Source organism: Oncorhynchus masou, chromosome 9 (genome assembly GCF_036934945.1).
Source record: "Oncorhynchus masou masou isolate Uvic2021 chromosome 9, UVic_Omas_1.1, whole genome shotgun sequence".
Lineage (NCBI taxonomy): Eukaryota > Metazoa > Chordata > Actinopteri > Salmoniformes > Salmonidae > Oncorhynchus > Oncorhynchus masou.
Window position 1 is genome coordinate 26,319,398 of NC_088220.1, and position 24,256 is coordinate 26,343,653.

Consider the following 24,256-nt stretch of genomic DNA (forward strand, 5'->3'; position numbering starts at 1 on the left):
TTTAAGTATAGCCAATTGGAATTTGTGGTCTGTATACCATCAACCCCAAAGGCCTTTTTGGGTTGGAGGGTTTGCATTTTGTCCTGTAGTTCATTCAGTGTAATTGGAGAATCCAGTGGGTTCTGGTACTCTTTAGTAGTGGATTCTAAGATTTGTATTTGATAATGTATATGTTTTTGCTGTTTGTTCATTGTTATAGAGTGGTTTAACCATACATCTCTGTTTTGGATAGATAACTCTTCATGTTCTTGTTTGTTTAGAGTTTTCCAATTTTCCCAGAAGTGGTTAGATTCTATGGATTCTTCAATTACATTGAGCTGATTTCTGCCATATTGTTCCTTCTTTTTCCGTAGTGTATTTCTGTATATTGTTTTAGTGATTCACCGTAGTGAAGGCACAGGCTCAGGTTTTTGTTTGGATAGGTTTCTCAATTTTTTTCTTAGGTTTTTGCATTCTTCATCAAGCCATTTGTCATTGTTCATTTTATTAGGTTGTCTGCTTGACATTTTTAGATTTGATAAGGAAGCTGAGAGGTCAAATATGCTGTTTAGGTTTTCTACTGCCAAGTTTACACCTTCACTGTTGCATTGCAACATTTTTTTGAGGAAATTGTCTAAAAGGAATTGAACTTGTTGTTGCCTAATTGTTTTTTGGTAGATTTCCACACTTTTCTGCTTCATATCTATAGCATTTCTTTATTATAGTAAATTTTATTTAGTTCCTTTGGCTTTGATGCCTGTTTTGCTGTGATTTTGCTATGATCTGATAGGGGTGTCAGTGGACTGACTGTGAACGCTCTAAGAGACTCTGGGTTGAGGTCAATGATAAAGTATTCTACAGTACTCAATCCAAGAGATGAGCTATGTCCCATAGGAGTCCCCTCGATGCCTAACATTGACTATGTACATACCCTGGATCCGACAGAGCTGCAGGAGTTGTGACCCGTTTTTGTTGGTTATGTTGTCGTAGTTAAGTCTAGGGGGGCATATGGGGGAGGGAATGCTGTCAACTCCAGGTAGGTGTTTGGGTGTGCTGAGGTTGTCGGGTTCTTGTCCAGTTCTGGCATTTAGGTCGCCACAGACTAGTACATGTCCCTGAGACAGGAAATCTCCCCCCCTAGAAGGGAGAAGCTGTCATCGTTAAAATATGGGGATTCTAGTGGGGGGATAAAGGACATTTCTAGCCAGATGTAAAATGTTCCTGTTTTGACTAATTTAATAGAGTGAGTTAGGTCTGCTCTATACCAAATTAGCATACCCCTTGAGTATCTTCCCTGTTTCACAGCTGGTAGATTGGTGTGTGGGACTACCAACTCTCTGTAACATAGAGGGCAACCAGAGGGTCCGTCTCCTTTATACCATGTTTCTTGTAAGATGACAATGACTGTATTTTCAATTTCTGTGATGAAGTCTGGGTTCCTGCTCTTTAGGCCAAAGGCAGATGACCTCAGACTTTGTATATTCCAGGATGAGATAATAAAAACCTTGTGTTCCATAGTGTCTAGTGTTGATTTTGTGTGGTTTAGGCCTGGACCATCACAGTAGGTGTGAGCAGAGCATTTTGATCATCTGATACATACCTCTTATGTCGCAGGATGGGGCTTGGGCAGGTGTAATCGTGGGGGTTGGGGGGGGGCAGAAGAGGCATAGGTCTGATATGGGGGGGCCTATAAGATTTTGGCCAGGGTTTGTTTGGGGTGGTCTTAGCTGGTTGGAGTGTGGCTGGTGATGCTGTGGTCTGGGTGTAGGTCCTCTTGGCATGGGTTCTCTCAGTAAAGGTCCTTCGGGAGGGTGTCGCCCTGGTCTGGGCGGGGGGTCCGTTGCTCTGTTGCTCCTGTGTGAGGTGCTGGGTCTATGGTTGAGAGTGACGTCCTTCAGGATCCTGGCAAAAGGTGGACCTGGTCGTAAAGGCTGTTCAAGTCCAGAGTGGAGTGGTGGGCCAGATATATATATATATATTAGGTTTTGAGGCACAGTCTCGCAAAATGCCTGGATTCACCAGCTGTATGGTGGCAGGGTGAAAGTACTTTCGTGGTAGCAGGGTGGAGATAACCACTTGTGCGTTGGGGAAAGTGGAAGGTTTTTCAAATCCCCCCCTGAGTGCTGTTGTCACTCTTTCCTGCTGGGCCCTCAGGTCATTTGTGCTTGTGTGAATGATGATGCGGCTGGGGGACCCTAGTCTGCCCTCTGACGACAGCTCCAGGGCATGCCTAGTGTTTGGGCACCAGAGTTTAGCCAGTTTGTGTTAGGGAAAAAGTGTACCCTCTTGAACGTATTTGCCATTTGAGTCAATGAGGAGCACAATCTCTGACTTTTGTGTGTCCTCAGTGGATGTGGGGGGGTTGTCAGGAGGGCTATCGGGGGAACTGACAGGAGGGCTGGTAGGAGGGGGTGGGGTCTGTTGGGTTGGTGGGTCCTGTGCTGTCTGTCCCGTTGAGGTTGTGGTCTGGGCCTGAGGTGGGCTGTTCTGCTGGCTTGTATGGGGGGGTGTCCTGCTCTCTGTCACACCTCAGCTTTCTGACCTTGTCCTTCAGTACATCCCTCACAATGATGGAGGAGCAGTCAGTTGTGGGACCTGAGTGTGTTCAGCACTGGGGGAGTGACTATCCTCGTCAGCAGGACAGTTTGAAGACGTGTGTTCAGCACTGGGGGGTGACTATCCTCATCTGCAGGACAGTTTGAAGAGGTGTGTTCAGCACTGGGGGGTGACTATCCTCGTCTGCAGGACAGTTTGAAGAGGTGTGTTCAGCACTGGGGGAGTGACTATCCTCGTCTGCAGGACAGTTTGAAGAGGTGTGTTCAGCACTGGGGGGTGACTATCCTCGTCTGCAGGACAGTTTGAAGAGGTGTGTTCAGCACTGGGGGGTGACTATCCTCGTCTGCAGGACAGTTTGAAGAGGTGTGTTCAGCACTGGGGGAGTGACTATCCTCGTCAGCAGGACAGTTTGAAGACGTGTGTTCAGCACTGGGGGGTGACTATCCTCATCTGCAGGACAGTTTGAAGAGGTGTGTTCAGCACTGGGGGGTGACTATCCTCGTCTGCAGGACAGTTTGAAGAGGTGTGTTCAGCACTGGGGGAGTGACTATCCTCGTCTGCAGGACAGTTTGAAGAGGTGTGTTCAGCACTGGGGGGGTGACTATCCTCGTCTGCAGGACAGTTTGAAGAGGTGTGTTCAGCACTGGGGTGGTGACTATCCTCGTCTGCAGGACAGTTTGAAGAGGTGTGTTCAGCACTGGGGGGGTGACTATCCTCATCTGCAGGACAGTTTGAAGAGTTGTGTTCAGTGCTGGGGGGGTGACTATCCTCGTCTGCAGGACAGTTTGAAGAGGTGTGTTCAGCACTGGGGGGGTGACTATCCTCGTCTGCAGGACAGTTTGAAGAGGTGTGTTCAGACTCACTCAGGATGGTGGAGTCGTCACAGAGAGAGGGATTTTCCTGCTGTGTTCTCTCTCTTTGATCCCATAAATGTCCTGCTGGAACTGCATGAGGGGGCCCTGCACCATTACTGTACCAGACACAACAGAACACAACCAGTCATCACAGACACAATACAGATATATCTAAAAACCCTTCTCAACACAACAGAACACAACCACTCATCACAGACACAATACAGAGATATCTAAAACCCTTCTCAACACAACAGAACACAACCACTATCATCACAGAACACAACCACTCATACAGAGATATCTAAAACCCTTCTCAACACAACAGAACACAACCACTCATCACAGATACAATACAGAGATATCTAAAACCCTTCTCAACACAACAGAACACAACCACTCATCACAGATACAATACAGAGATATCTAAAACCCTTCTCAACACAACAGAACACAACCACTCATCAAAGATACAATACAGAGATATCTAAAACCCTTCTCAACACAACAGAACACAACCACTCATCAACAGAACACAACCACTCATCACAGATACAATACAGAGATATCTAAAACCCTTCTCAACACAACAGAACACAACCACTCATCAAAGATACAATACAGAGATATGTAAAACCCTTCTCAACACAACAGAACACAACCACTCATCACAGACACAATACATAGATATTATTCTGAAGAACAATCAAACCATCAATTAAAAATACATATTTTGGACAGTTTCAGTTTCAGCGCTGGACCCACCTTGAGGATCCTGTCGTAACCGAACTTCCCAGAACCAGCTCAGAGAAACATAGTCCAGGAGGGAGAGTTTCAATAGGCCAACGGTCCTCTGACATGCACTTGCAACAGAAGATTAAATTAAGGTTAACCCAAGCTCAAAGACTGGTTTCCTTATACAGTTTGGTCCATTTGATTGATGAGTTGTTCAAAATCAAATCGTTTCCTTGTTACCAAGGTCTAAAAGCAATGTGACGTTGCTCTGTATGACTTGACACTGCATTTACAAACACTTTCCTAGGGCACTGTCTAATTTTCTTTTGTTGTCTATAGCACTACCTTCTGAAGACTTCCTCTTTCCTTCCTTTCCTCCTTGCAGCCACTGTTTCATCGACAAATCCTCGAGACAATCCGTTTAAAAGGAACCTTCATAACACAAACCTTTGAGATTCAATGAGTATTGTACTGTTGTCAGCTGTCACTTCCTGGTGGTCCTGCAGCTGACAGCAACACCCTGTATAGGGGCCAGCACTCACTAGCAGAAGACAAGTGGGTTTCCGCCCCTCTATGTTTTGTGCAAAAGAGTTTGATAATGTATCACTGTCTACTGTTTCAAGAAAGATTATATTTATCTATTCAAAAACATACACTAACCAAAAGGTGTCACATTTTACGTTCAGTGGTGCTAAATTAGCAGGTACGGTGTAATTACATGGTTTTACATTGTTCCATAAACTCTAGACTATATGATTTATTTGGGCAATTTTCAGTAGTTTATGTAGTTGTCAAATTCTGTCTGGGGACTATGAGTCAGGATGACTGGGCTGTTTTCTGTCAGGACAGAGAGGGGACTGTAAAGCCATTCTAATGGTGAGACAATCCATAAGCAATCTCATGCCTGTTATGGAGAAAACGTCCAGAAAAACTCTGCCTTAATCAATGTCCCAAAACAACATTTGGATTACATTGGTTACGGCTTTAGAAAAGTAGATATTCTAAAATAATGAGTAAAAAGGTTTACATGAAAACAACAGGCAATTATTTGACGACCACCTCAAGTGATGGTGATCAGCTACGCTAAGAGAAAATGAATGTCTGAGCACTTGTTGCTGACAACAGTGAGTGGAAAACCACTACTTGTAAGTAATTCAATATGGAAGCACAAGCTCCACAATGCATCAACAGTCTTCTGTGTGTCAGGGAAAATCGCACAGTTGTTAAAATAGAACTCTGCCAGGCACTTTGACCTTTAACCCTTGACCCGCCTATGGCATTTCCACCCCAATGATCTCATTACTTTGACTGGCACTTCACAGATTCTGCCGTCTATTACTGTGAACCACAGGTGGGCATCTTCCTGATGTCATCCTGCATGTGTGTGCGTGTGTGTGTATGTGTCTGTGTGTCGACATATTTAACTATTCTTGTGGGGACCAGAAGTCCCCACAAGGATAGTAAACAAACAAAAATTTGACCAACTGGGGACATTTTGTTAGTCCCCACAAGGTCAAATGCTATTTCAATGGGGTTTAGGGTTAACCTTAGAATTAGTGTTAGGGTTAGAATTATGTTAAGGGTTAGGGTGAGGAGCTAGGATTAGTTTTAGGGTTAGGTTTTGGATTAAGGTTAGGGTTAAGGTTAGTGTAAGAGTATGGGTTAGGATTAAGGGTTAGGGAAAATAGGATTTTGAATGGGACTGAATTGTGTCCCCACAAGGTTAGCTGTACAAGATTGTGTGTGGTTTTGTGTATGTGTGTGTATCTATCTGTTTGTCATGTCAAGAAGCAGCTGAATGTTTGGTCTCTGTCTCTGAGGGCTCAGTGTCACTGTCTGCACTGAGTCAGCAGCTGTTCTCTCAGCACACACACACACACACACACACACACACACACACACACACACACACACACACACACACACACACACACACACACACACACACACACACACACACACACACACACACACACACACACACACACACACACACACACACACACACACACACACACAGAGGGGATCAGATTTTTATTATCAGGGACATAGGAGGGCAGAGATGTAGATCCTTAACCTTACCCCCTACTCTCCCCTCTCATCTCCCTACAACCCCATCTCCTTACACCCCCCTCCCATCTAGCCCCCTGGCTCTCTCACCCCTCGCCCTCTGCTAAAATAACTCAGTGAGGTAAGCACCGAGGGATCACTGGTATACAAACTGTTGCCTCGCAGATCAGAAGCGTCAGAGTGGGATAGGGAAGCATCCCGGATTCAGGAGGTTAAACCACACAGCGATATACTAATCTCATATCACTTCACCTTTACTGCTGAATCTGTGAGAGGAGACAGGCGAGACAGGTAAGACTGAATCACAGCCAGCAGGATCTGGTGTTGAGCTATGAATCCTACAAGGTTTTACTCCAACTTGGCTGTTGGCCAGCACATTGTGGGGTGAAGATCTACATACCAGGTTTTACTACTGTGTTCACACATCTCATTGGTTTTCTAGCTAGCAGCCAAGCTGAGGGGGAGCAGGCGTGGGGTTATGTCTGGAACACTCATCTCAATGTGATGTTCAGGATCTCAGAAAACAAGCTCATCTCAATGTGATGTTCAGGATCCCAGAAAACAAGCTCATCTCAATGTGATGTTCAGGATCCCAGAAAACAAGCTCATCTCCAAGGGACTTTCTAAATAAGATGGAGAGAATATAATACACTCAAACAACATATTAATGAGTTCTATTCATGTTTCCATACTTGACAGATTGTTCTTTTTTTAATCTGTTAAAATGATACTATGATTCATTCATGTGTATGTGCATGTTTTTGTGTTTGAGTGACAAAATGTTGCCTAATCTACAGTAGCCTACTGATCTTGTAAAATATTTAAATGGTGTATTTGAGCGAGCGTGTTTCTGAACCAGTACCTAACCTCTCTTAATCCATCCACATCACCACCTGTCCCCCACCAGAGGAAGATAATGCAATCAGCTTATGATGACCTGGCCAAGCAGAGGATGCAGCAGTCCAGGGCTTTGTGTTCAGAGGCCGGGCGAGGTAAGAACTTAGAGATACAGTGGGGTCCAAAATGATTGACTCCTTGATAAAGAGTGACAAAGTTACATAGGGTCAAATATCATAACCCCAAGACATGCTAACCTCTCCCCATTACCAATAACAGGGGACGTTATGCATCCAACAAGTGTGTAGTCATTGCATGCTAGGAATATGGAACCAAATGCTAGAATTTTGACTACTTTATTCATAAAAATCTTTAGGGGTGTCAATAATTGTGACCCATACCGGTTTGAGATTAATTTTGTATTTCTTGTAACAGTAAATCTCTTTCTTTGAGCAATTATATTAGCATAAAATAATATAATTTCCCATTTTTTTCAGCATACAATATAGCTAAATATTTTAATTATTTATTTTATACAGTCATTATTACTCACCTTTATCAAGGGAGTCAATAATTTGGGACCCCACTGTATATTAAATTACTATTCTATTTAATTCTATGGGACATTCAACTGATTATACTTCGGGGAGGGAAATAAGCTATGAGAACAGCGGTGTTTGAATGTCTGTCAGCCTAGAGATGGAATTGAATACATTTGATTGAATTCCAGAGGTGGGACATTAGGTTTGACACCAGTAGCAAACCGTTCAGACACACAGGCATAGGATATACTGTAGAATGGAAATTAATCACACGTTTTAACACTAACTTAGATATATGTTAAGAAATGATTACTCACTTAGCTACATATTTTGACATGTTATTACTCACACTTATAAGTATAGATTAATATAGGCTGGATTGACTCTGTCATCGCAGCTCTGGTCTTCATCGGTAGTAGAGGAAAGCATCAAAGCATTCTCCTCAGCTAAGAGCATGTGGGGGAGTAAACCTACTGTAGAACTCTGGAGTTAGAAGTCTCAGAGGGCTGAACATTCCGCAGGGGGCATTCCGCCTGGGTCTGTTGGTTTTCCGATGGTCTTAGCCAGTTATGGGCATTGGCATCAGACCCATCGGACTCAGCATAATGTGATCGACCCCCGGCTGGTGGGTTTTATACAGGCCCGTCAAAAGGCAACTCCTGTCGACAACGCAACTGGCATAAGGCAGGAATTCACATAACCCTTTACTGAGAGAGTGAGAGGAAAGAGAGGGAGAGACAGAGTTCCTATAAGAGCTGCTTCATCCAAACATCCTATTTATATCCCCGACACTGCACCACAACAAACATTACACACCCTTCTACTCTCAGGGTTATTCCAAAGTTGCAATAGAGTAGTACTGTGATACATTTGGCCCATAGTAGTAAACTCAACACTAGGCTTGTGGATTAGTGATGATATGATAGTTGAAGTTATGATTTTGGTCGGGTCAGTTGATCCTCAATGAATTGTTTGGAGCTGAGAGTAAGAATAGACCTTAATATCCCACATACAGAACACTACAGGGAGCATGAGTCCTGAGGCATCCCTTGTTGCTGGGGAAGCCGGGTCCTCTCTCTGTTGCGTCATCCACTGGGTTTCTCTGACTGACACGGGCCAGCGGGTGGAGGTGCCATTGTACCAGTCAAACGGATAAATCAGATTCTATTCTCAGATCTGAGTCTGTGTCGCTTTCAGTGTCTTAGTTTCTGTGAGCATCTGTCTGTTTGTGTCTGTCAGTTCATGTCTTCCCCTGATGAATTATTTAGTGGCAAATGGGATGAGCTACCATACAATGGAAAGCACTTTGAGACCTAGTGAAAGTCATATATAATACTCTTTATTCTGTGCTTTTGTGTGTACCAGGAGGTCTGAACTTGGGGAAGAAGATCAGCATACCCAAGGATGTGATGATGGAGGAGTTGAACCTTCAGTCCAACCGTGGCTCCCGCATGTTCCAGGAGAGACTGAAGAGGGTAGAGAGGTTCACTCTGGAGAACCAAGTCAACGACTTATACAGCAATGTAAGAACACACACACATAGCCCTGCATCTATCCGCTAGATGTCATTCCATTTCAATGTTCAAAGACATTCTGGAAAAACAACAAGGCCATACTGTAGAGACCAGTGGAGGCTGCTGACGGAAGAAGGGCTCATAATAATGGCTGGAACGGAGCCAAAGGAATGGCATTAAACCATGTGTTTGATGTATTTGATGCCATTCCACCTACTCCGCTCAAGCCATTACCACAAGCCAGTCCTCCCCTAACTAAGGTGCCACCAACTTCCTGTGGTAGAGACATATCCAGTGAGATATCCTGTTATACCCGCAGACCTGTCTCCCTGACGTGCAGTACAGCAGCTTGTTAGCCTGTTAGACCTGTCTCCCTGACGTACAGTACAGCAGCTTGTTAGCCTGTTAGACCTGTCTCCCTGACGTACAGTACAGCAGCTTGTTAGCCTGTTAGACCTGTCTCCCTGACGTACAGTACAGCAGCTTGTTAGCCTGTTAGACCTGTCTCCCTGACGTGCAGTACAGCAGCTTGTCAGCCTGTTAGACCTGTCTCCCTGACATACAGTACAGCAGCTTGTTAGCCTGTTAGACCTGTCTCCCTGACGTACAGTACAGCAGCTTGTTAACCTGTTAGACCTGTCTCCCTGACGTACAGTACAGCAGCTTGTTAGCCTGTTAGACCTGTCTCCCTGACGTACAGTACAGCAGCTTGTTAACCTGTTAGACCTGTCTCCCTGACGTACAGTACAGCAGCTTGTTAGCCTGTTAGACCTGTCTCCCTGACGTACAGTACAGCAGCTTGTTAGCCTGTTAGACCTGTCTCCCTGACAGTACAGCAGCTTGTTAGCCTGTTAGACCTGTCTCCCCCTGACGTGCAGTACAGCAGCTTGTTAGCCTGTTAGACCTGTCTCCCTGACGTACAGTACAGCAGCTTGTTAACCTGTTAGACCTGTCTCCCTGACAGCAGCTTGTTAGCCTGTTAGACCTGTCTCCCTGACGTACAGCAGCTTGTTAGCCTGTTAGACCTGTCTCCCTGACGTGCAGTACAGCAGCTTGTTAGCCTGTTAGACCTGTCTCCCTGACGTGCAGTACAGCAGCTTGTTAGCCTGTTAGACCTGTCTCCCTGACGTGCAGTACAGCAGCTTGTTAGCCTGTTAGACCTGTTCCCTGAGAGTACAGCAGCTTGTTAGCCTGTTAGACCTGTCTCCCTGACGTACAGTACAGCAGCTTGTTAGCCTGTTAGACCTGTCTCCCTGACGTACAGTACAGCAGCTTGTTAGCCTGTTAGACCTGTCTCCCTGACGTGCAGTACAGCAGCTTGTTAGCCTGTTAGACCTGTCTCCCTGACGTACAGTACAGCAGCTTGTTAGCCTGTTAGACCTGTCTCCCTGACGTACAGTACAGCAGCTTGTTAGCCTGTTAGACCTGCCTCCTGACTCCCTGACGTACAGTACAGCAGCTTGTTAGCCTGTTAGACCTGTCTCCCTTGTTAGCCTGTTAGATCTGTCTCCCTGAGTACAGCAGCTTGTTAACCTGTTAGACCTGTCTCCCTGACGTACAGTACAGCAGCTTGTTAGCCTGTTAGACCTGTCTCCCTGACGTGCAGTACAGCAGCTTGTTAACCTGTTAGATCTGTCTCCCTGACGTACAGTACAGCAGCTTGTTAGCCTGTTAGACCTGTCTCCCTGACGTACAGTACAGCAGCTTGTTAGCCTGTTGGATTTATGACTCAGCTGTGTTTGATGAGGCAGGGACACCTTGGCCTGTCCCCGCTCACGGTTCCTTGGAGGATGACAACTTGGACAAGGTTATTGGAACATTAAGAAACATTGGTCAAACGACCATTGGACAAATATTCCCATGACAATGCATCTAGTAGGTCAGCTGCTAGGCATAGACCAATAAGAGCAAGATAACTGCAGTGTTACACCTGCCATCCATGTACAGCTTTCACACAGCGTACATAACAGGAAATAGTAGAGATACAGAGTTGACATGGCACTAACACAGAAAATGATTATTTCCCTGTCCAGGGCCTTCCAGAGCCCATGCCTTCCCAGACAGTAGAAGAGCCCCAGGGGGGGAAGGAGAACCAGGCATATATGATGCCTGGCAAACACAGCCTGATCACCACCCTACAGAAAACTGTGGCCAAGAAGGGCAGCCCCAATGCCATTGCCCCAGGTAGCTGGCAACACTGGAGGGGAGAGGTTGGCAGAGGTTGACATGAGGGATTAGTAAACAGGACTAGGTCACCCCTAATTCAGAGGTTGACATGAGGGATTAGTAAACAGGACTGACTAGGTAAGCGCTAATTCAGAGGTTGACAGGAAGGATTAGTTACTAGGACTAGGTCACCTCTAATTCAGAGATTGGCAGGAGAGATTAGTTACCAGGACTAGGTCACCTCTAATTCAGAGGTTGACAGGAAGGATTAGTTAACAGAACAGGATCACCCCTAATTCAGTGGTTGACAGGAGGGATAAGTTAACAGGACTAGGTCACCTCTAATTCAGAGGTTGACAGGAAGGATTAGTTAACAGGACTAGGTCACTCTAATTCAGAGGTTGACAGGAGAGATTAGTTACTAGGACTAGGTCACCTCTAATTCAGAGATTGGCAGGAGAGATTATTTACCAGGACTAGGTCACTCTATTTCAGAGGATGACAGGAGGATTAGTTAACAGAACTAGGTCACCCCTAATTCAGAGGATGACAGGAAGGATAAGTTACCAGGACTAGGTCACCTCTAATTCAGAGTTTGACAGGAAGGATAAGTTACCAGGACTAGGTCACCTCTAATTCAGAGGTTGACAGGAAGGATTAGTTAACAGGACTAGGTCACTCTAATTCAGAGGTTGACAGGAAGGATTAGTTACCAGGACTAGGTCACCTCTAATTCAGAGGTTGACAGGAAGGATTAGTTAACAGGACTAGGTCACTCTAATTCAGAGGTTGACAGGAAGGATTAGTTAACAGGACTAGGTCACTCTAATTCAGAGGTTGACAGGAAGGATTAGTTACCAGGACTAGGTCACCTCTAATTCAGAGGTTGACAGGAAGGATAAGTTACCAGGACTAGGTCACCTCTAATTCAGAGTTTGACAGGAAGGATAAGTTACCAGGACTAGGTCACCTCTAATTCAGAGGTTGACAGGAAGGATAAGTTACCAGGACTAGGTCACCTCTAATTCAGAGGATGACAGGAAGGATTAGTTACCAGGACTAGGTCACCTCTAATTCAGAGGTTGACAGGAAGGATAAGTTACCAGGACTAGGTCACCTCTAATTCAGAGGATGACAGGAGGGATAAGTTACCAGGACTAGGTCACTCTAATTCAGAGGATGACAGGAGGATTAGTTACCAGGACTAGGTCACCTCTAATTCAGAGTTTGACAGGAAGGATAAGTTACCAGGACTAGGTCACCTCTAATTCAGAGTTTGACAGGAAGGATAAGTTACCAGGACTAGGTCACCTAATTCAGAGTATGACAGGAGGATTAGTTAACAGGACTAGGTCACCTCTAATTCAGAGTTTGACAGGAAGGATAAGTTACCAGGACTAGGTCACTCTAATTCAGAGGATGACAGGAGAGATTAGTTACCAGGACTAGGTCACTCTAATTCAGAGGTTGACAGGAGGATTAGTTAACAGAACAGGATCACCCCTAATTCAGAGGTTGACATGGGGTCAGTTTTACTTCAGATGACTTTTGAGTTAAATATCCTTTTGAGTTTCTGTTTTACCACCCAGGATCACCCAACCAATTCAGAGAGTTGACAGGAAGGACAATAAACTCTTTTGATTGACAGTTTGTTTATAAAGGTGTTTGCAAATATCTAATTCAGAGTTTGACATCAAGGATAATGTTTTCCTGACACTAGGACTCAGGTCAACCATGTCCTAATTCAGAGGTTGACAGGAGGATGTCCTGTCCTACACAGGTTACAGGATCATGTCCTGTCCTAATTCAGAGTTTGACAGGAAGGATTAGTTAACCAGGACTAGGTCACCTCTAATTCAGAGGTTGACAGGAAGGATTAGTTACCAGGACTAGGTCACCTCTAATTCAGAGGTTGACAGGAACCATTAGTTACACTAGGGTACAGGGTCACCTCTAATTCAGAGGTTGTCAGGAGGATTCCTGTTACACAGGGTAGTCAGGGTCACCTGTCCTAATTCAGGGTTGACAGGAACCATTAGTTAACAGGTTACAGGGTCACCATGTCTAATTCAGAGGTTGACAGGAACCATGTCCTGTTACACTAGGTTACAGGGTCACCATGTCTAATTCAGAGGTTGACAGGAAGGATAATGTTACACAGGACTAGGTCACCCCTAATTCAGAGTTTGACAGGAGGATTAGTTAACAGAACAGGTCACCTCTAATTCAGAACCATGTTGACCTGGAAGGATTAGTTACCAGGACTAGGTCACCTCTAATTCAGAGGTTGACAGGAGGATTAGTTACACAGGTTACAGGGTCACCATGTCCTAATTGACACTAGGTTGACAGGAAGGATAAGTTACCAGGACTAGGTCACCCACTAATTCAGAGGTTGACAGGACATTAGTTAACCAGTCCTGTCCTGACACTAGGTTATCACCCTAATTCAGAGGTTAGTCAGGGTAACCATGTCCTGTCCTGACATTTAGACAGGAACCATTCCTGTTACACAGGACAGGGTCACCCCTAATTCAGAGGTTGACAGGAGGATGTCCTTAACAGACACAGGAGTCACCATGTAATTCCTGACACTAGGTTGACAGGAGGATTAGTTACACAGGTTACAGGGTAACACCTCTAATTCAGAGGTTGACAGGAGGGTATGTCCTGTCCTACACAGGACTAGGTCATGTCCTGTCCTGACATTCAGAGGTTGACAGGAACCATTCCTGTTACATACAGGTTACAGGTCATGTCCTGTCCTAATTCAGAGGTTGACAGGAAGGATAAGTCCTACACAGGTTACTCAGGTCATGTCCTTTCCTAATTCAGAGGTTGACAGGGTATTCCTGTTACACAGGTTACAGGATCACCATGTCCTAATTCAGAGGTTGTCAGGGTAACCATGTCCTTACCAGGACTAGGTCACCTAGTCAGGGTACAGGAAGGATTATGTCCTGTCCTCACTAGGTTTGACAGGAGGATTAGTTACACTAGGTTAGGGGTACCATGTCCTAATTCAGGTTAGGAGGATTATGTCCTACACAGGTTACAGGGTCCATGTCCTGTCCTGAATTCAGAGTTTGACAGGAGGATTTGTCCTGAGTTAGTCAGAACATGATCCTCCTAACAGAGGTTGACAGGAGGATGTCCTTAACAGAACAGGGTCACCTCCTACATTCAGAGGTTGTCAGGAGGAACCATGTCCTACACAGAGTCAGGATCATGTCCTCCTAATTCAGAGTTAGACAGGAGGAACCATTAGTTACACAGGTTACAGGGTCACCATGTCCTAATTCAGAGGTTGACAGGAGGATTATGTCCTGTCCTGACACAGGTTAGTCAGGGTCACCATGTCCTAATTGACAGAGGTTGACAGGAACCATGTCCTGTTACACTAGGTTAGTCAGGGTCACCTCCTAATTCAGAACCATGTCCTGTCCTGACACTAGGATTAGTTAACCATGTCCTGTCCTGACACTAGGATCAGGGTAACCATGTCCTGTCCTGAATTCAGAGTTTGTCAGGGTAACCATGTCCTGTTGACACTAGGTTAGTCAGGGTAACATGTCCTGTCCTGACACTAATTCAGAGTCCTGTCCTGACAGGAGGTTAGTCAGGGTAACCATGTCCTTTCCTGACATTCAGGTTTGTCAGGGTAACCATGTCCTGTCCTGACACAGGTTAGTCAGGGTAACCATGTCCTGTCCTGACATAGGTTTCAGGGTACAGGAGGTCCTGACACTAGGTTAGTCAGGGTAACCATGTCACCATGTCCTACATAAGGTTAGTCAGGGTAACCATGTCCTGTCCTGACACTAGGTTAGTCAGGGTAACCATGTCCTTTCCTGACATAAGGTTAGTCAGGGTAACCATGTCCTGTCCTGACACAGGTTAGTCAGGATCCATGTCCTGTCCTGACATTCAGGTTAGTCAGGGTAACCATGTCCTGTCCTGACACTAGGTTAGTCAGGGTAACCATGTCCTGTCCTGACAGGAGGTTAGTCAGGGTAACCATGTCCTGTCCTGACACTAGGTTAGACAGGGTAACCATTCCTGTTGACACTAGGTTAGTCAGGGTAACCATGTCCTACATTAGGTTAGTCAGGGTATTATGTCCTGTCCTGACACTAGGTTAGTCAGGGTAACATGTCCTGTCCTGACACTCAGGTTAGTCAGGGTAACCATGTTGTCCTGACACTAGGTTAGTCAGGGTAACCATGAGGTTGACACTAGGTTAGTCAGAACATGATCCTGTCCTGACACTAGGTTAGTCAGGGTAACCATGTCCTGTCCTGACACTAGGTTAGTCAGGAACCATGTCCTGTCCTGACACTAGGTTAGTCAGGGTAACCATGTTACCTGACACTAGGTCAGGGTAACCATGTCCTGACACTAGGTTAGTCAGGGTAACCATGTCCTGTCCTACACTAGTTAGTGGTTGGTAACCATGTCCTTTCCTGACATAGGTCACCCCTAGTTCAGGGTAACCATGTCCTGTCCTGACACTAGGTTAGTCAGGGTAACCATGTCCTTTCCTGACATAGGTTAGTCAGGGTACAGGTCCTGTCCTGACACTAGGTTAGTCAGGGTAACCATGTCCTGTCCTGACACTAGGTTAGTCAGGGTAACCATGTCCCCCTGACATAGGTTAGTCAGGTAACCATGTCCTGTCCTGACACTAGGTTAGTCAGGGTAACCATGTCCTGTCCTGACATAATTAGTCAGGGTAACCATGTCCTGTCCTGACAGGAGGTTAGTTAACATGTCCTGTCCTGACACTAGGTTAGTCAGGGTAATTCATGTCCTTTCCTGACACTAGGTTAGTCAAACAGTCCTGTCCTGACACTAGGTCACCATGTCAGAGGTTGACAGGAGGTTAGTTAACAGTCCTGTCCTGACACTAGGTTAGTCACCATGTCCTGTCCTGAATTCAGGGTAACCATGTCCTGTCCTGACACTAGGTTAGTTAACAGTCCTGACACTAGGTCACCCATGTCCTAATTCAGGGTAACCATGTCCTGTCCTGACACTAGGTTAGTCAGGGTAACCATGTCACCTCCTGACACTAGGTTACAGGAGGATAACCATGTCCTGAACTAGGATCACTTCAGAGGTTAGTCAGGGTAGGATTAGTTACACAGGTTAGTCAGGGTCATGTCCTGTCCTGACACTCAGGTTAGTCAGGAGTTAGTTACACAGAGTCAGGATCATGTCCTGTCCTGACATTCAGGGTAGTCAGGGGAACCATGTTACACAGGTTAGTCAGGATCACCTGTCCTGACACTAGGTTAGTCAGGGATCATGTCCTGTCCTGAACTAGGTTTGGAATATGTCCTTTTACACTAGATTAGTCAGGGTAACCATGTCCTAAACTTTGTCTAGTCAGGGTGAAATATCCTTTCCTGACACTAGGTTTCAGTTTAACCATGTCCCCTGACACTGGGTTATCAAAGAACAATGTCCTGTCCTGACACTAGGTTAGTCAGGAACCATGTCCTGACACTAGTTAGTCAGGCAACTCTTTCCTGATTAGGTTAGTCAGGGTTGTTTAGTAAACCAGTGTTTGACACTATTAGTCAGGGTAACATTCTGTCTGATAGTGTTCAGTCCTGTCCTGACATAGGTTAGTCAGGTAACCATGTCCTGTCCTGACACTAGGTTAGTCAGGGTAACCATGTCCTGTCCTGACACTAGGTTAGTCAGGGTAACCATGTCCTGTCCTGACACTAGGTTAGTCAGGGTAACCATGTCCTGTCCTGACACTAGGTTAGTCAGGGTAACCATGTCCTGTCCTGACACTAGGTTAGTCAGGGTAACCATGTCCTGTCCTGACACTAGGTTAGTCAGGGTAACCATGTCCTGACACTAGGTTAGTCAGGGTAACCATGTCCTGACACTAGGTTAGTCAGGGTAACCATGTCCTGTCCTGACACTAGGTTAGTCAGGGTAACCATGTCCTGTCCTGACACTAGGTTAGTCAGGGTAACCATGTCCTGTCCTGACACTAGGTTAGTCAGGGTAACCATGTCCTGTCCTGACACTAGGTTAGTCAGGGTAACCATGTCCTGTCCTGACACTAGGTTAGTCAGGGTAACCATGTCCTGTCCTGACACTAGGTTAGTCAGGGTAACCATGTCCTGTCCTGACACTAGGTTAGTCAGGGTAACCATGTCCTGTCCTGACACTAGGTTAGTCAGGGTAACCATGTCCTGTCCTGACACTGGTCAGGGTAACCATGTCCTGACACTAGGTTAGTCAGGGTAACCATGTCCTGTCCTGACACTAGGTTAGTCAGGGTAACCATGTCCTGTCCTGACACTAGGTTAGTCAGGGTAACCATGTCCTGTCCTGACACTAGGTTAGTCAGGGTAACCATGTCCTTTCCTGACATAAGGTTAGTCAGGGTAACCATGTCCTGTCCTGACACTAACCATATCCATGTCCTGACACTAGGTTAGTCAGGGTAACCATGTCCTGTCCTGACACTAGGTTAGTCAGGGTAACCATGTCCTGACACTCCCATGTCCTGTCCTGACACTAGGTTAGTCAGGGTAACCATGTCCTGTCCTGACACTAGGTTAGTCAGGGTAACCATGTCCTGTCCTGACACTAGGTTAGTCAGGGTAACCATGTCCTGTCCTGACACTAGGTTAGTCAGGGTAACCATGTCCTGTCCTGACACTAGGTTAGTCAGGGTAACCATGTCCTGTCCTGACACTAGGTTAGTCAGGGTAACCATGTCCTGTCCTGACACTAGGTTAGTCAGGGTAACCATGTCCTGACACTAGGTTAGTCAGGGTAACCATGTCCTGACACTAGGTTAGTCAGGGTAACCATGTCCTGACACTAGGTTAGTCAGGGTAACCATGTCCTGTCCTGACACTAGGTTAGTCAGGGTAACCATGTCCTGTCCTGACACTAGGTTAGTCAGGGTAACCATGTCCTGTCCTGACACTAGGTTAGTCAGGGTAACCATGTCCTGTCCTGACACTAGGTTAGTCAGGGTAACCATGTCCTGTCCTGACACTAGGTTAGTCAGGGTAACCATGTCCTGTCCTGACACTAGGTTAGTCAGGGTAACCATGTCCTGTCCTGACACTAGGTTAGTCAGGGTAACCATGTCCTGTCCTGACACTAGGTTAGTCAGGGTAACCATGTCCTGTCCTGACACTAGGTTAGTCAGGGTAACCATGTCCTGTCCTGACACTAGGTTAGTCAGGGTAACCATGTCCTGTCCTGACACTAGGTTAGTCAGGGTAACCATGTCCTGTCCTGACACTAGGTTAGTCAGGGTAACCATGTCCTGACACTAGGTTAGTCAGGGTAACCATGTCCTGTCCTGACACTAGGTTAGTCAGGGTAACCATGTCCTGTCCTGACACTAGGTTAGTCAGGGTAACCATGTCCTGTCCTGACACTAGGTTAGTCAGGGTAACCATGTCCTGTCCTGACACTAGGTTAGTCAGGGTAACCATGTCCTGTCCTGACACTAGGTTAGTCAGGGTAACCATGTCCTGACACTAGGTTAGTCAGGGTAACCATGTCCTGTCCTGACACTAGGTTAGTCAGGGTAACCATGTCCTGACACTAGGTTAGTCAGGGTAACCATGTCCTGTCCTGACACTAGGTTAGTCAGGGTAACCATGTCCTGACACTAGGTTAGTCAGGGTAACCATGTCCTGTCCTGACACTAGGTTAGTCAGGGTAACCATGTCCTGTCCTGACACTAGGTTAGTCAGGGTAACCATGTCCTGTCCTGACACTAGGTTAGTCAGGGTAACCATGTCCTGTCCTGACACTAGGTTAGTCAGGGTAACCACTGTCAGGGTAACCATGTCCTGACACTAGGTTAGTCAGGGTAACCATGTCCTGTCCTGACATAAGGTTAGTCAGGGTAACCATGTCCTGTCCTGACACTAGGTTAGTCAGGGTAACCATGTCCTGTCCTGACACTAGGTTAGTCAGGGTAACCATGTCCTGTCCTGACACTAGGGTAGTCAGGGTAACCATGTCCTGTCCTGACACTAGGTTAGTCAGGGTAACCATGTCCTGTCCTGACACTAGGTTAGTCAGGGTAACCATGTCCTGTCCTGACACTAGGTTAGTCAGGGTAACCATGTCCTGTCCTGACACTAGGTTAGTCAGGACACTAGTTAAGGGTAACCATGTCCTGACTGACACTAGGTTAGTCAGGGTAACCATGTCCTGTCCTGACACTAGGTTAGTCAGGGTAACCATGTCCTGTCCTGACACTAGGTTAGTCAGGGTAACCATGTCCTGTCCTGACACTAGGTTAGTCAGGGTAACCACTAGGTCCTGTCCTGACACTAGGTTAGTCAGGGTAACCATGTCCTGACACTAGGTTAGTCAGGGTAACCATGTCCTGACACTAGGTTAGTCAGGGTAACCATGTCCTGACACTAGGTTAGTCAGGGTAACCATGTCACACTAGGTTAGTCAGGGTAACCATGTCCTGTCCTGACACTAGGTTAGTCAGGGTAACCATGTCCTGTCCTGACACTAGGTTAGTCAGGGTAACCATGTCCTGTCCTGACACTAGGTTAGTCAGGGTAACCATGTCCTGTCCTGACACTAGGTTAGTCAGGGTAACCATCAGGGTCCTGTCCTGACACTAGGTTAGTCAGGGTAACCATGTCCTGTCCTGACACTAGGTTAGTCAGGGTAACCATGTCCTGTCCTGACACTAGGTTAGTCAGGGTAACCATGTCCTGTCCTGACACTAGGTTAGTCAGGGTAACCATGTCCTGTCCTGACACTAGGTTAGTCAGGGTAACCATGTCCTGTCCTGACACTAGGTTAGTCAGGGTAACCATGTCCTGTCCTGACACTAGGTTAGTCAGGGTAACCATGTCCTGTCCTGACACTAGGTTAGTCAGGGTAACCATGTCCTGTCCTGACACTAGGTTAGTCAGGGTAACCATGTCCTGACACTAGGTTAGTCAGGGTAACCATGTCCTGTCCTGACACTAGGTTAGTCAGGGTAACCATGTCCTGTCCTGACACTAGGTTAGTCAGGGTAACCATGTCCTGTCCTGACACTAGGTTAGTCAGGGTAACCATGTCCTGTCCTGACACTAGGTTAGTCAGGGTAACCATGTCCTGTCCTGACACTAGGTTAGTCAGGGTAACCATGTCCTGTCCTGACACTAGGTTAGTCAGGGTAACCATGTCCTGTCCTGACACTAGGTTAGTCAGGGTAACCATGTCCTGACACTAGGTTAGTCAGGGTAACCATATCCTGTCCTGACATTAGGTTAGTCAGGGTAACCATGTCCTGACACTAGGTCAGTCAGGGTAACCATATCCTGTCCTGACACTAGGTTAATCTTTGACAGCCAGCTTGTTTATTGTGCTGGATTGATACCAAGTTTAACACTTGTTATTGTAGCCAGGACCAACATCAGATCAGACAAGTTTATGTAGATGTGTAAGTCCTAAGTGCTTTCAGGGACTGTCTTGAGTCTTGTCTGACCTTTAACCTCTCACCTCAGGCTACGGGAGCCCCTTGAAGGAGATCCCCCATGAGAAGTTCAACCTGACAACCAGGTCCTACTGTTCCCCCTGGAGGGAAGCCCTGGGTGACAGTGACAAGCTCCTGTTGACTCTCAGCACCCAGCTCCCACGGGGGGCCACACTACAGCCGGCCAACTACAGGTGCTTCAACAGGTCAGTCTCACCACCTCACTAACCCACAGGGGGCCACACTACAGCCCGCCAACTAGAGATGTAACCCTGACAACAAAAGGTGCAGCCAGATCAAACGTAGAGACCCAGCCCACTAAGTTGAGGTGTAACGCTGACAACAACTAGGCTGGACTAAAGGACCTCTGATGACTTCACACTTCAAAGGCAGGACAATATTATGCATTGTTTTCTTTGGAAAGACAACCAATCTCAATCCCCCATCGTCAAATAAAGCCGCAGATGACCGACGCATGCTATCAAATTAATAACACTATTATTTCGAATTAGCTTCTCTCGGCACCCGTCCATGTTTCCACTCCCTTTGAAAAGTAATCCCGTCTCTGGCTCGCACCTCTTTGGACTGTGACTGTCCGGCATTTGGCTATTTTAAAGCAGGCTCCAGAAAGAAGGGGAAGAGTCAGTCCCTTAAAGACCGATGGTGCACGAAGGGGCTCCTCTTACCCTGGCACACACAGTGTGAGGCAACTCCCAGAATAAAGACCAAACGTCACACTTCATTAGTGCACTGCCACTCATGTGGTGCCAGTCATTCAGTAACTGAAGCACACATGGATGGATTGGTTTACTCTTTAATTAACGAGGTATGTGGGTTTAATTGAGTATAATCTAAAGTAATTCTGAGTCACACAAACTGTGTGGGCCACAGCGCTCCATCTATAGTCAAATGATTCCTGAATTATTTCAGACCTAAAATGTCACTAGTCCAGGCAGGATCATTAGAGCTGTGTGAATGACTGGGCGTCACATAACAATCTAAAAGCTTCGCCTTTAGATCTGACTGTTGAGTGAGAAAGATCTGGTACCCAGCGGATGTATTTGAGGTTATGTAAGGCTGGATATACCGAGTCAATCCCTTCCTCAAAGATACACTCAAACACTTACAACACATTCATCCCTCTTTCTCTCAGAGCGGCCACACCTTTTGGAGGCCCACAGCAGCAGAGTAAGAGGGTGATCCCAGTGTTGGGGTTCGAGCTGTTGGACTCACAGCACCTCCCTGGTACGACCCTGGACCGCATGTATAAACGGCCCAACTTCAACAGAGCACCACGGGGATGGGGTCATGACTACTCCCCTGAATCCACCGACCTGTGATTGGCCCACTGCTCACCTACGTCCTTCAAACTTCTGGTGACATCACAGGCTAAAAGACTGAAGCATTAATCTGCTCTTATTACCAATCCTCATCCCTCTGGATTCAAAGATGACCTATCCGGATTAGGAAGAAGTTGCCCCTAAATACAGATATGTTCATCTGTTCAATAGTTAGGATAAGGGTAGATCTGTGGTTAGGGGCAACTTGTAACTCGAGTGATCCCTGTTATTGAGTCACTCCTCCTTTCTTTCATCTTAATGCCCTCTTACCCATCCTCACTCCCCCATTCACCTCACCACTTGCCTCCCTTCCCATCCCCTGTTCACTCATCCCTCCCTCTTTCAGACCCCCCCCCTGTTTATAAAGGACTGACAGTGTGATCTTGATTAATGTATATGTAAATGATAGAGTACTTGTTTTAATGGCATAAGCGGACAACATACGTGAAACATTACAATAATAAAATTGTATCAAAGTGAGAAACAAATCCATAATATGATTGAGAATCTAAAAATGTTCCTCTCAAGAGATCGACTCTGCAGGATGCTTGGCACATTTCAACAACTCTTATGATGTACACTAAATACACAGATCCATGACGGGTGGGTATACAGATTAAATTATGCACCACCACGCACAAAACCCAGTAGCCCTTAAAACTTAAAAGAATACACTTTTGATACCAAATTCCAAGATTGAGTTGGATTTGATTTCACGCCTTTAGTTGTTTGCTGTTAACTCAAATCCACTGCTGAGATATGGTTAAACTGAGTGAGTGGGCAGACATTTTGTAACACCCTTGTTAACCTCAAGACGTAGGATGATGACGTTGCCCCTGGAAGCAGATCCCAGGTCAGTTCTGTGTTTTTCCCCCTAATAACTATGGCGAGGATTGGGGGAAGGTAAGCTGATCCTAGATCTGTACCTAAGAGAAACGTCTACCCAGAGCAATTTTCTCGACCACAGAGCTGTTTGGCATAGCGAAGTACCGTCATGGCAACTCGTCGCCTTGGCGGGCAGCGTGGGCTCCCATGCGCTGCAGATCCTGGGAAGGGTAGTGGATGTGTCCTGGGGATCTCATACCCATGAAGGGGGAAGAGGGGGACCCATGGAACCCATGTGAAACATAGGACCACCAAAACCTGAAGGGGAGAAGAGATACGCACAACAGAATCACAGTAGGGTCAACACAGAGGTAGCTCAGTGATATAGCACAAGTATAGCCAGCAGTTTCCCCTAACCATCACAGGACAAAGGAGAGACTGGTACCTGGAGGTAGTGGGGGGCAAGGAGATGTTCACGGCATTAGGAGAGGTACTGGGGGCAAGGAGATGTTAATGACATTAGGAGAGGTACTGGGAGTTAGGGAGATGTTCATGACATTAGGAGAGGTAGGGAGAGGTTCATGACATTAGGAGAGGTAGGGAGAGGTTCATGACATTAGGAGAGGTACCAGGAGGTAGGGAGAGGTTCATGACATTAGGAGAGGTACCGGGAGGTAGGGAGAGGTTCATGACATTACGAGAAATACCGGGAGGTAGGGAGAGGTTCATGACATTAGGAGAGGTACCGGGAGGTAGGGAGAGGTTCATGACATTAGGAGAGGTACCGGGAGTACCGGGAGGTAGGGAGAGGTTCATGACATTAGGAGAGGTACCGGGAGGTAGGGAGAGGTTCATGACATTAGGAGAGGTACCGGGAGGTAGGGAGAGGTACCGGGAGGTAGGGAGAGGTTCATGACATTAGGAGAGGTGACATTAGGAGAGGTTCACCATTAGGAGAGGGGAGGTAGGGAGGAGGTTCATGACATTAGGTTCATGACATTAGGAGAGGTACATGACATTAGGAGAGGTACCGGGAGGTAGGGAGAGGTTCATGACATTAGGAGAGGTACCGGGAGGTAGGGAGAGGTTCATGACATTAGGAGAGGTACCGGGAGGTAGGGAGAGGTTCATGACATTAGGAGAGGTACTGGGGGGCAAGGAGAGGTTCATGACATTAGGAGAGGTACCGGGAGGTAGGGAGAGGTTCATGACATTAGGAGAGGTACCGGGAGGTAGGGAGAGGTTCATGACATTAGGAGAGGTACCGGGAGGTAGGGAGAGGTTCATGACATTAGGAGAGGTACCGGGAGGTAGGGAGAGGTTCATGACATTAGGAGAGGTACCGGGAGGT

At 46.4% G+C, this 24,256-nt stretch overlaps 2 protein-coding genes across 2 annotated transcripts in view; one reads left to right on the forward strand and one right to left on the reverse strand.

The window, feature by feature from the left end:
• The window catches only part of LOC135545734 (cell surface glycoprotein 1-like), a 40,184-nt gene that overhangs the window by 13,751 nt on the left and 2,177 nt on the right, over window positions 1-24,256 (reverse strand). Inside the window, exons 2-4 of the mRNA XM_064973558.1 lie at window positions 23,071-23,223; window positions 4,155-4,252; window positions 1,580-3,505 (exon numbers count right to left, since the gene is read on the reverse strand). Coding sequence (XP_064829630.1) covers window positions 2,959-3,505; window positions 4,155-4,252; window positions 23,071-23,076 — 651 coding nt within the window. The 5' untranslated portion in view covers window positions 23,077-23,223 and the 3' untranslated portion in view covers window positions 1,580-2,958. The remainder of the gene's footprint in view (window positions 1-1,579; window positions 3,506-4,154; window positions 4,253-23,070; window positions 23,224-24,256) is intronic.
• On the forward strand, window positions 6,289-22,533 carry myoz3a (myozenin 3a). The gene is made up of 6 exons (XM_064973556.1): window positions 6,289-6,485; window positions 7,102-7,186; window positions 8,939-9,096; window positions 11,121-11,271; window positions 20,772-20,946; window positions 21,894-22,533. The coding sequence occupies exons 2-6, from the start codon at window positions 7,111-7,113 to the stop codon at window positions 22,078-22,080; spliced, it is 747 nt and encodes a 248-aa protein (XP_064829628.1). The 5' UTR covers window positions 6,289-6,485; window positions 7,102-7,110; the 3' UTR covers window positions 22,081-22,533.